The sequence below is a fragment of the Chanodichthys erythropterus genome, chromosome 10, assembly GCF_024489055.1.
Source record: "Chanodichthys erythropterus isolate Z2021 chromosome 10, ASM2448905v1, whole genome shotgun sequence".
Classification (NCBI taxonomy): Eukaryota; Metazoa; Chordata; class Actinopteri; order Cypriniformes; family Xenocyprididae; genus Chanodichthys; species Chanodichthys erythropterus.
Genome location: NC_090230.1, coordinates 27,656,602 through 27,669,972, shown reverse-complemented (window position 1 = coordinate 27,669,972; position 13,371 = coordinate 27,656,602). Strand labels below are relative to the sequence as shown.

The following is a 13,371-nucleotide window of genomic DNA, read 5'->3' as shown; positions in this document are numbered from 1 at the left end:
TTTCTCTCACAGAAACAGGCTAAGGCAATTCTATCATGGGAACTGGCTCAGGAAGTTCTCTGACAGGAACAGATTGAGGCATGGCAGCCATGACGGGATGAGACTCTGGAATAGCGACCATGACGACTGGCTCACAGACTTTCTACTCACACTCCATGATGGTGAAGGGGGATCCATTGTGGATGAACATCCACTCCAAATTGTCCTGGAAGCTCCCCTGAGGGAGCTCAACCCCCTTCTTATTTTGTATGAATATAATTTTTTTTTATTTAGTATTGCCCTTTGGAAGCAACAAAAGATACTTGCATTTTTCTCGGAAGACAAATTAAGTACAATTTACCTTGATCTTCAATTTCAAAAAGTTTTCACCCCCTTGCTCTTTATGCATCATGTTTCCTTCTGGAGCATCAGTGAATGTTTGAACCTTTTTTTTAATAGTTGTGTTTGAGTCCCTCAGTTTTCTTCTGTGTGAAAAGATGGATCTCAAAATCATACAGTCATTGCTGGAAAGGGTTAAAATATGCAAAAAAATCCATGAAACTGTAGAATCTGTGCAACCTGGAGGATATTTCTGAAGAACATTAGGCAGTTTAACTGTTCAGGACAAATAAGCAACTCAAGAACAACCATCACAAAACAAAACAAACAGTCGTGGATCATCCAGTTAACAACACAGTGTTAAGAATCAAGGGTTCACAAACTTTTCAACGGGGCCATTTTAATAAATTCAACTATTTATTTTTTTCTTGTCGACTATATATGAACATCTTTTTATGTAGAATGTCTTACTCAGGACAGTACTAAATAAAAAAATAACATGCTTTTTTATGATCTCTCTTGTTAAAATTATTCACATATTCAGAGCTTCTGCAAGTGGTTCACATACTTTTTCTTGCAGCTGTATATACACACAAAATTGATACCGAGAACTGTTCAATTTTAATGGCATTGGTAACGACTACTGGAATTTTGGAACTGTGACAACACTATACAGTGTGTATGTATGTATGTATATATACATATATTTCTCATTATGTATATTATATATTTCTCTCTGATTTTTTTTTTATTAATTTAAAATGAAACTTTTTTTACTTTGATTACAGACATGATGAAGAAAAATTAGGAGAGTGAAGAGGAGGAAAAATGTATCAAAATTGATGAAAAAACTTGCTCACAGACTGAAAGTATTTCTTTACTGAAAAGAAGAGACAAGAAATGTTTCACCTGCCATCAGTGTGGAAAGAGTTTCACATTACTAAAGAGCCTGAAGATTCACATGATGATCCACACTGGAGAGAAACTGTGTGGAAAGTGATTAATGTGGAAAATGTTTTGTACTACAAGGGAACTTTAAGGAACACACTGGAGAGAAACTGTTCACATGTGATCAATGTGGCTAAACATTTTTGAGGGCTTCAGGCCTGAAGATCCACCTGACAGTTCTTTAAAAAGAGAAACCACATTCATGTTCTTTATGAGGAAAGAGTTTACACATCTGCTAAATTTAAAAGTCCATCAGAAAATACATACTGGTGAAAAGGCATATGTGTGCTTTGAGTGTGGGAAGACTTTTATTACAATTGGAAATTTGAAACTGCACAAGAGAAATCACACCGGAGAGAAACCTTACATGTGTTCACACTGCGACAAGAGATTCAGTCGGTCAGGACATCTGAAAACACACGAGAGGATCCACACTGGAGAGAAACCTTATCACTGCACTGCATGTAGGAAGAGTTTTACTGAAACATCTTCTCTATGCAGGCATACAAAAAACAATGTTTTTTATGCAAAAAGAGACCGATTCAAAACCATATAAATTGATATTCTATAGTCTTTCACTTTTCAAAGCCATCAAAATCAAAAATTTGTTTATATTTGCAAAATGCACTTAAGTTGCTCAGTGAAAACTTTGAAAATCTTCTCTTTGTACTTTTGTACTTTTTTAAAATAAAGGTTAAAGAGTGTTAACAAATCAGATTGTTGATTTTATTACAATTTTAAAATATAAATGTAATTTGTCCCTGTCAAGTGTAACTATAAATACTGTTATTAAACTCAATTATAAATTATATAACTAACAAGTTTTGATTCAGTATTAAAGGTTAAAATGCTGCCGCTTGAACTTGAGGCATCTATACAGTGATCGGTCACGCTAAAGGTGTAAAGATTCAGCTCAAAATTTGCTCAAGATTTTTTTTTTTATTCCTTTTTTTTAACTGCTTATTTTGGGGCACCATTAGAAAATGAGCCAATTCAGGGTGTGTGTGGCCCTTTGAATCTGGTGCTCCACGCCCCAAGAGCTCGCGCTTGCCTTACACAACATAAAAAAAGTTCAAACAGCTAATATAACCCTCAAAATGGATCTTTACAAAGTGTTCGTCATGCAGCATGTCTAATCGCATAAGTACAGTGTTTATTTTGATGTTTACATTTGGTTATGATGAGTTTGATACACACTGGAAAGAAACCGCACAAGTGTTCACACTGCGACAAGAGATTCTGCATAAGGCGCAAGATGTAAGATTTTCTTATGAAGGTTTGCAACTGGCCCTCTTCATTTTTATTCTCTTGAGATGCTTTAAAGAGAGAGAGATCTTTCTAATTTGTTTCCACTTGTTCTTACTTTTTCTATTTGCTGCACCAAGTATTAAACTGTTATTGTCTGCTCGAAAATAAATCATTTCATAATTTTAGGTACATGTAAATGTCATTAAATATGATTACTTTTGGGGCTTTCCATGATTTAAATTTCTCTATAAATGCTAATTAGCGAGTTCACACTTAGGTATAATAAATAGAGTAAAGGTTATGCCTATTTGGCGTGCTGCCCGAGGGCTCCGAGCTCTGAATCAACACCCCATCCTGATCCTGAATGTCTTGTTTAATGAGTATTGATAGTCTATAGATCATCACTATTATCAGAGCAGCTGAAAAGCCTCTTTATTTCATGTCAATAAATCCTGTTTTCACCTCATTCATTATGATGATGTCTTCAGATCCATTAATTGCCACAGTAATATTTTATTGGTGTCAACAGACTTGAACAATCGACACAATCAGCTATTGTGACATCTACAAGATATGTTTCATAACGCCGTTTAATTCAATAATCTGTGACCATGTTTCATATAAAACAAGATAAACAAAAAACTGTTAAGTTAAACTCAATAGGTGCTTTATTTGTTTCTTGCAAATCTGTAAATGTATTGTTACAAATACTACAACCATGTCTTTATACAGTTTACAAGCCTGTGATTTTGTTATTTTCTTGCAAAAACACTAGGGGTGTTTCTGAGTTTAGAAATAGATAACAGTCATAGTGACTTTAGGTTGTAATTATACATACCTCCATGTCAGCTTCAGTATTGATGGTAGCTTATATTATTGCAATAAATATAGATTTGATTTTCCATAGTTAACCGTGTTCATTAAACTAATCATAAATAAAAATAATAAAAAACTCACATCAACAATAAACACATTAATAAGTGTACATGTATGCACTTTTTATGTTTTGTATTAATTTTAGTATCTTTAACTCTGGTGTCCAAGCACTTTTAAGACAATGATCATGTGCGTTTAGCGCCATCTCCCGATTATAATGAGATGAATTCATTAAAGAATCCCTGCTTTCTCATTTATTTAATTCTGACATAATATTCGACCACAGATTAGCAGTTAGCAACATTGATAGGCTACTCATCAAGTCATCTCTAAATTGGACTAATTTGGACAGTCTCCCTATATGTGTGTTATTTTAATGAGGGGATTTTAAGTCTTCGCGTCGGGGAAAAATAAATTAAGTGTGTAAGGACTGCCATCTTGGCATATTTATGACCCTGTTTTGATGTACAGTAAATGGAGTCGGAGTCGACTCAAAAAAACCTGGAATCAAACACCCCTAGAGTGAAGTTGTTGTTGTTGAACTTGTTCTTCATTGTTTTCAAATCAAATAAAAGAGATCTGTCTAATTTGTTTCCACTTCTACTGTGTTGTATTGGCTGCACCAAGTATTAAACTTTAGTTGTCCATTTTTATTGTCTGCTCCGATATTTTGCATCAAAAATTGGTGGATCCAAAATGGTCAATATTCATATTCATGCATTTTATTCATATTTATGTTAATCATTTATGGCTTATGATTTATCAATTTTACTTTTGATTTAATATATTTATGTACTCCTACTTTATATATTAATTCTCATCATATTTTCAAGTATTTACTTGTTATTGTACCCTTATGGTTATTCTTCGGGTTCCCCTTAAGGGAAAGGCCCTATTTCTATTTTCATCTAATTTAACATCTTACTAGTCTATGACATAATGGGTAAGTTCATCTGACCTTTTCTGATTAATGAAAACAAGGTTTAAGTAAATTTCCCTATTCTTATGGTATAAAATGGGCTGTTGATAGGGGGGCTTTTTTCTCCTTTGCTGTTCTATCTGCAAATGTCTTACTTATTGTTCTTTCTTTCTGTATATTCTGATCTTCATCTATTAGATACAATACTCTGGATTTTACAATACTCTAAATTTTATTATTAACTATTAATTACTTCTTTCTGATTGATATTTTATCTTTTGGTTTTATTAAATATTTTCATTATCGATTAAAGTTTGCATGTGAGGCTAAATTTAATTGCAATGAATAAATTTTTTTCTTCAACATGATCGACTGCCTGAATCTCATTTTCCCGAGTTTTTGCATCAAAAATAAATAATTTAATAATTTTAGTTCAAAAGTCATGAAATACGATTGCTTTTGTGGCTTTCTGGTTTTACATTTCTTAATATATTTCACCCCACAAATGACTGAGATGGAATGAGGTGGCTGTCTCACCCTTATTTTTGTTTAATATGTTGTTTTATAGATATTTTGCCGTTTTATTTCGAGTATTTGATAGTCTTGTCGCGGTGATGACGTCACCATTCGCGCGCTTCCTGACTCTTCTGAGGTAAACAGTTTTAAGCAACATTTTAAGAATTATGAATGGTTTTCATTGCGTATCTGTTAACTAAAACACGTTTCTCTTCACATACAAAACGGTATGATGTTAGTGAGCTATTTTGTTGTTATGAATGTAGTTATTAGGGAATCGAATTATATTCGATTGATATAATTCATATTGACAAATTACAAAGTCATTAGTTTCTGTCTTCATTATTACTGCTATTTTTCTGTATCATTTGTGAAATAATAGTAATATTAGCACTTTTATAGGCTTTCAGCATATATTCTGACTCAAACAACCTGTTTCTAGCAGCAAACACGTAGTGATATGCTGCTGATCCTGAATGTCTTGATTAATGATTATTGATAGTCTATGGATCATCACTATTATCAAAGCAGCTGAAAAGCCTCTATAGATCCTGTTTTCACCTCATTTAGAGCAGCTATTGAGACATATACAAGATATACATCTGTTTCATAACAGTGTTTATTTAAATAACCTGTGATGAACCATGTTTTGTATAAAACATGATAAAAAAGTACTTATGTTAAACTCAATTGGTGCGTTATTTATTTCTTGCAAATCTGTAAATGTGTTAATCTGTTTTATTCTTTTATTTTTATTCCTACATTGTTTATTGGTGTCTGTTAATTATTGTACTTAATTCTTTGCCAATATACTTATAAATGTGTAAATAAAAGATGTTAATGAAATGCATAGAAATATAATTTGTAAGTATGATAATTTTCCATTACAGGGCTGCAGACTAACTTTTGTTAACTAACATCATGTTGCAATTTTTTTTTAATTTCAAATGAAAACCATAAAAACCACAATGTGTGTTTCTTAATGTTTGATTATATTTTTACTGTCTTCACAGCTGTACAATTGTACATTTTCAAAATATCAGGGTTGTGTTTGAAGCAGGACTTTTATTTTGATGGTGCGCCAAACTTTTATTTTGACTGAGAATGGCAGTGCCTGATCAAACAGTGCTCACATTCTCCATCTTCATTAGTTTTACAATCTTTATTTAACAGTTATATCTAATACACCGATTGAGTGCCTGACCACAAAGGCGATAAATTACGCATATGCAACCATTTTGGACGCCCTGCCTTAATTTACTTGAAAGTTACTTGACTAGATAGATATGTGACCATAAATATTTAAAATGTGTGAATTAGTATAAAAAGATAAACTCAGTAAGTGATTTCTTCTTGATTTTGTCAGATCTGCTCCTCCTCCTTAAGTGAAGCTCCTCCCATTGCAATTCACCAATAAATGCTGGAATATTCCCATCAGTTTACAAGTGAAGATGAGTATCAATCCATCAGGAAGAGCTGAAATCTTTTTTGAAGGACAGTGAGAAGATGAGAGATCCAGAACACTGCAGAATGAAACACACTGAGGAACAAAGAGGTTGGTGTTTATTCCTGATTCTTCATTCATGAGGCTGAAGAACAATAAGGTTATAAAGCAGTTCATCAGATATAGGGCCAGGTTTTCTCACAGCTTGCATCAGCACAAACCCTCTTTTGGTGTTACAAAACTACTGTCAGGATTTTTTTTAAAAATTGAGTTTTTCCAACTGACCTTATTGCATGCATTTCTAGGAGTTTGCCTTTCAGACGCAAAATTTATAGGAGGAGAGTATTTAAATGAATCACGCAACACAATTTACTTAAGTTTGCACTAGTCAATTTTAGGGCTGTGCGATAAAAAATATTTAAAAACTGATCAATTATATAACCAATAAGTAGGTTTCACATTCTTTCTGGGAAAAGAAATCATCACTACAACTTCTGAAAGTGACCAGAAGTGTTTTAGCATTACAAATATGACAATGCAATTTTAACATCATTGTAAACGAACAACAACAACAACAAAAACTATTTGCTTGACCATATATAGTTATATCAACCTAAATCTTAACATCAAGAAAAACCAGGTAAACAAAAACACCTAAAATTAGGGGTGGAAGATTAGTTATTTTTGTTATTTTAATTTATCTTTGTTATTAAAAAAATAAGAACAACAAACAATAGGACAAATTCTTAATGGAAATGGCATTCAAGTAAGAAACAATAAAGAAACTGAATGATCAAATGTAAATCTAAAATACTGCATAGTCTTCACATTAATTAAATATACATTGATTCATAAAAAAGCTACAAAAGTTATTCAGTCAAGAGCAGTGAGTGAATTTCTCTTTATATCTTGTTGTTTGACAGACAGCAGCAGGTTTACTGTTTCTTTAAGACCTAATGCACAGCCTCGGATCATACTGAAACGCATCCGATTTCTTTCTGATAACGTGCACTTACGACATAACCAACTGTGTTTACATGAATACTCACCAAGACAGACATTTTGACATAACTGTGTGTATTTGACCGTTTGAGTGCAATAAGGCGCGGAAGAGAACTGAAGGGATTGCACGCTATTCGGGTGTGTGTGTGTAGACACAAGAAATTGCAAAACCGCAAGAAGTTGTTTTTATTGCGGTTAATTACTCTTTAATGTCAAACAAGTCACATTAGTAACAGTCACATGCCCAGTCTATTCACTGCTATATGCATTGAATTAAAACTCAGACTATCTCAACATTTTGTAGTAGCCTATTTAAATCATTCATATATTGCATGCCGTTGCAATATGCATATCGCGACATGTACATTTGCTATATTTCAATAATTTCTATATATCCTGCAGCCCTAGTCAATTTACAGATATTTGCACCATTATTTAATTCACAAAAAAAGCATGTCTTAAACCAGGTGCTAATTTGCGCTTCTCTTGGTAGATTGTGTTGGTCATTATAAAAAATGGTCTGGCTGCATCATCGTGTTTGTTTTTTTAACTTTCCACTCCCATTGGCTTCATGATTTGGGGTAAAACAATTTTTTTAATTGGCTTTATCAATTATTGGCTTTCAAATATAAATGGTTATCGGTTTCGACCAAAACTTTCATATCGGTGCATCCCTATTTATGACCTTTCACCTAAAATTTCTCTCAGATTTTTTTTATAACTTATTTAAAATTTAACTTGTGTTACTTGATTACAGACATGGTGCTGAATTATGAGAACAGTGAAGAGAAGAAACATATCAAACCTGAAGAAAAAACTTGCTCACAGACTGAAAGTATTTCTTTACTGAAAAGAAGAGAGAATAAATGTTTCACTTGCTGTCAGTGTGGAAAGAGTTTCACATGCAAAAAGAGTCTAAAGATTCACATGAGGATCCACACTGGAGAGAAACCATTTACATGTGATCAGTGTGGGAAGAGCTTTAGACAACAATGGCACCTCAAGGAACACATGAACGTCCACACTGGAGCGAAACCGTTCACATGTGATCAGTGTGGGAAGAGTTTCACACAAAAAAAGAGTTCCAAGGTTCACATGAGCATCCACACTGGAGAGAAACCATTCACATGTGATCAGTGTGGGAAGATTTGCACATCAAGGACACTTTAAGGAGCACATGAAAATCCACACTGGAGAGAGACTGTTCACATGTGATCATTGTGGAAAAACATTTTTGAGGGCTTCAGCCCTGAAGATCCACCTGATTGTTCATTCAAAGGAGAAACCATATTCATGTTTTCTGTGTGGAAAGAGTTTTTCACAGGTTAAAAATTTAAAACTTCATCAGAAAACGCATACTGGTGAAAAAGCATATGTGTGCTTTGAGTGTGGGAAGTCTTTTAAAACAACCGTAGAGTTCAAAGTGCACCAGAGAATTCACACTGGAGAGAAACCTTACAAGTGTTCACAATGCGACAAGAGATTCAGTCGGTCAGCATATCTGAAAACACATGAGATGATCCACACTGGAGAGAAACCGTATCACTGCACTGCGTGTGGGAAGCGTTTCATTCATTCATCTTCACTATGCAGGCATACAAAAAACAATCACAGTAAGTAGATAATTCTTAGATCCAGCAATTTCAAGTGTGAAGCCACATCCTTACTTAAATAAAATCTCTTTAAAATGAGGGAACGTTTACACACCAACAGTGTGACTGATAGGGCCTTAAAGGGTTAGTTCACGCAAAAATGAAAATTCTGTCATTAAAGTCTGTGTAAAGCAATATTAAATACGTGTTATGAATTTGTCACACCACAGAAAAAGTGCCAAATTTGAATAATAAAAAACACCAAGTAAATAAGTTATCAAAATCTTGAAAAAATAAGTAGTATTCTCTGCTCTCAAATGCTAATGGTGCTGTTGGTGTTAAAACCATGCCTACCCGTGGGAAACACACAAGGCAACTTACACTGACTCATTGGTGGGTAAGTACTGTCAAGTACTGCAAGTACATGTGCGGCTATGTACTTGTATCTCAGAACACCCAATGCAAACACCCTTGTTTGCACCTTTATTTATATAGTGCTTTTTACAATGCAGATTGTGTCAAAGCAGCTTTACATTGATAGCTGGTACATAATTTTGGCTGCACAGCAGCTCTTAAAGAATGGTGTCAAAGCAGGCAGATCAAAGCACTGTTGAATATCAAATGTCAAGTCAAATGTCAAGTGTCCCCAACTAAGCAAGCCAAAGGCGACAGCGGCAAGGAACCCAAACTCCAACAGGTGACATCAGGTGGCAAACAAGTGGCAAATAGGTGTTAAAATGGAGAAAAAAACCTTGGGAGAAACCAGGCTTAAAATTGTAATTCACTTCAAACTTTTCAAACTTTATGAATGATTAAGTGGTGTGTGTATATTTGGTATTGTTCTGTATTTTTTTTTTTTGCCTATATATTAATGAGAGGAACAATAAATGTAGGAATTAAAATGTTCTTCTTGATTTTGTCAGATCTGCTCCTCCTCCTTCAGTGAACCTCCTCCCACTGCAATTCACTAATAAATACTGGAATATTCCCGTCAGCCTACAAGTGAAGACGAGCATCAAACCATCAGGAAGAGCTGAAATCTGCAAAGTCAGAGTTTATTGAAGGACAGTGAGAAGATGAGAGATCCAGAACACTGCAGAATGAAACACACTGAAGAACAAAGAGGTTGGTGTTTATTCCTGATCCTTCATTCATGAGACTGAAGAACAATAAGGAAATAAAGCAGTTCATCAGATTTAGGGCCAGATTTACTAACACCTTGCGCCTACGCAAACCCTCTTTTGATATTGTTTTTGCGTTATTGGTTAATTGCATTTGTAGGAGTTTCCCTTTTATACGTAAAATTTATGGGAGGAGAGTATTTAAATGAATCAAGGTTTTTTTCAAGGTCAAGGTTTTAGTACGGTTCGTGTGTGCTATGTTCAGGGAAAAAGGATGACTGTCAAATAAAAATAAAGAAAATACTAACAAATAATCAAACTACAAGCAACAGTGCAAACAAATGCATTATAGCCAAGATACAAATAAAATAAACAGTACTTTTCGGGTAGGTCTAACATTAGTTTTCAGGTACAGAAATTAAGTAATCAAATATAAAATAACATTGCTTTTTTGACTATATAAATTAAAGATTATTTCTTATTAAAGTTACCAAAGCTAATCAGTCAAGAGCAGTGAGTGATTTCTTTGAGAGATAAAACAGAAAAGCAAATGGAGAATAATTAGCATAGCTGCTGTTTAAAACATTAAGCAAAGATAATAATGTGCATTTGATATGATATAACTGGTTGTGAGATTATGTGAATGCTTAGTAAAAGAGATGCTTCTTTAATCTAGATTTAAACTGGGAGAGTGTCTCAGAACCCCAAACATTATCAGGAAGGTTATTCCAGAGTTTAGGAGCCAAATGTGAAAACGCTCTCCCTCCTTTAGTGGACTTAGATCCTAGGTACAACCAGAAGTCCAGAGTTTTGTGATCTTAAAGAGCGTGAAGGATTGTAGGGCGATAGAAGATTGGTTAAGTACACAGGAGCTAAACCATTTAGAGCCTTATAGGTCAGTAGAAGTGTAGAGATGACAAAATTGGTGTTATATGATTATATTTTCTTGACCTGGTAAGAACTCTAGCAGCTGCATTTTGGACTAGTTGTAGCTTATTGAGGAAGCAGGACAACCAGCTAGTAATGCGCATGAAAGATCACTTCCATTATCAGAGTGCGTTTTCAGATCTCACACACCGGATTCTCAAGGCAGTTGAACATAGTGGTGTATTAGAGGTAAAAAATAATATTCTGTTCGGTTTCTTGCAAACTGATCGTTTCGTGTATTAGGACATCAATGTGTTGACATGCATTATATGACTGACAGACAGAAATGGTTGGAGTTAAAAATCATCATTTGTGTTCTACTGAAGAAACAAAGTCACCTACATCTTGGATGCGCTGGGGTAAGCAGATAAAACATAAAATTTTCATTTTTGGGTGAACTATCCCTTTAAGCGAGTTATGAAGAAAGGACCCTAGACCTGGTTCTCTCTCCTTGCACTTTTAACCCTCTGAGCTCCTCCATGAGACTGAGGCTGCTGGTGATGCTCATTAGCAATCTTTACACCGGCATCGCTCCGTTCTCAAGGCTCTCTGCCCCGCCCTGCTTGCCACTAGGTGCATCCCTATTAATAAAATTTCACCTCACATTTCTCTCTGAATTTTTTTTTTTAAATGATTTATCTAAAATTTAACTTTTTTTACTTTCATCTCAGACCTGATGCTGGAGAAAAAGGATAGTGAAGAGGATAATCGTGTCAAAACTGGCAATAAAACTCACAAACTGAAAGTTTTTCTTTACTTAAAAGAAGAGACTTAAAAAAGAAAAGAGGTTTCACTTTCTGTCAGTGTGGAAGAGTTTCACATTATGAGTTTGGTGTGCGTTCACACTTGTCATGTTTAGTTTGATTAAAATGAACCCTGGTGAGATTGCTCTGTTAGTGCGGTTCATTTGAACATATGTGAACGCTGCCATCCAAATCCTGGTGCGCACCAAAAAAGCGGATTTGTTTTTGGTTCGTTTAAATGTCTTTGGTCCATGTTGCATTCATATATCATTCGAACCACACCAGAGTTCGTTTGGAAGCGGACCGAGACCCATCTTTTAAGCGGTCTCGGTCCGCTTCCAAACGAACTCTGGTGTGGTTCGAATGATATATGAATGCAACATGGACCAAAGACATTTAAACGAACCAAAAACAGGAAGATGAGACCTTAAAAAGGACAGAATAGTCATGCATATCGTTTTTTCTCATCATAGTCATGAGTTTGCCCATCACAGGCATCAGACGCGTCTCTCCATGCAGCAGATCGTTTGTCTGTGTGACGGGGGGATTCCCGCCACTGTTTTGACTTCTTTACACATTTTATAAACTCTTCACAAGTTCTCGGCTGGCCAAAATACCATCACATGCAGGCTACACACACAACGAGTGCGTTTATCTCAGCACACAGCATTGTTTTTGATGTTCGGTAAGTTCCGTCTCAAAAAAAGCAATACGTGGTAAAATATGACCAATCAGGTTATGAATGTATCCCTATGCCTTTAGGTTCTGTGATAAAATTTCCAATCTGAACGCTAATTGGACCAGGACTACATTTTCTTTTTTTGGTCCGGACCAAATGAACCAAACAAACCGAACTACAAGTGTAAACGCACCCTTACTTTGCTAACATAATCAATTTGCTATATTATGAGTTTCATTTGTTCATTTTTCATTGGTTTGTATACATTTTTGTGAACAAAAATACAAGTTTTTTTTTTTACACACTGTTCTTGTTCAAGCTGAAGAGGCTGATTTATTTTTAACTTGTTTTTCATTGTTGTTTGTAAATCAAATATTCATCCTTTTAAAGTGTATTTAGGAAATGCAGATGTACGATATACTGTCATGTAGCTTTGCAACTGTCCTTCACTTTTATTCCCTTCTCTTTAGTCAATAAAGAGAGATGTCTCATTCGTTTTACTTTTTTGTATTGTCTGCTCAATAGGCGTAATTTGCAGGTGCACAATGCGCAGTCTTCACATGGAAGAGTGCTCTTTGGTTTTAATGAAAAAAAATAAAATAAATAACACAAGGGCGGATTAGAATCCAGAACCTCTGGCAAGCTGAACAAAAATTCTACCCCTCATCCATATGGTAAAAATAAAGTAAATACGTAAATCTGCATTTGATATTAGGGTGTCGTGATATCACGACACCCTAATATCAAATGCAGATTTATGTATTTACTGGACAATATTAATACTTTAGAGACTAACAGTATATTGTATTATAGTAGATTTAAGGAAGAAACTAGCATATTAAACATGAGGTCTATGTCAATAAATTTTGTGCATTTATTATTGTAATGATAGACGCACATTCTTGATACACACATATTTCTGTCCCGCCCACTTTTTAAAACAAAGTTACGCCACTGGTCTGCACCTTCTTGCATCAAGAATAAATATTTTAATAATTTTAATTACATCTAAAAGTCATGAAATATGTTTACTTTGTT

General features: G+C 34.5%; 1 protein-coding gene across 1 annotated transcript; it reads left to right on the top strand.

Moving 5' to 3' along the window:
- The first annotated feature begins 6,202 nt into the window (after positions 1-6,202).
- On the top strand, positions 6,203-11,610 carry LOC137028120 (zinc finger protein 501-like). Its single transcript, XM_067396883.1, has 5 exons — positions 6,203-6,380; positions 8,029-8,360; positions 8,443-8,884; positions 9,787-9,988; positions 11,583-11,610. Exons 1-4 carry the CDS (start codon positions 6,332-6,334, stop codon positions 9,807-9,809), a joined length of 846 nt encoding a protein of 281 aa, XP_067252984.1. The 5' UTR covers positions 6,203-6,331; the 3' UTR covers positions 9,810-9,988; positions 11,583-11,610.
- The last annotated feature ends 1,761 nt before the right edge of the window (positions 11,611-13,371 follow it).

Excerpts from the sequence above, each read along its gene's own strand:
- LOC137028120 (XM_067396883.1), top strand. The coding sequence starts at position 6,332 with ATGAGAGATCCAGAACACTGCAGAATGAAACACACTGAGGAACAAAGA. Across the intron at positions 6,381-8,028 it reads ACACACTGAGGAACAAAGAG|ACATGGTGCTGAATTATGAG; the intron begins GTTGGTGTTTAT and ends ACTTGATTACAG. Across the intron at positions 8,361-8,442 it reads CACAAAAAAAGAGTTCCAAG|GAGCACATGAAAATCCACAC; the intron begins GTTCACATGAGC and ends GGACACTTTAAG.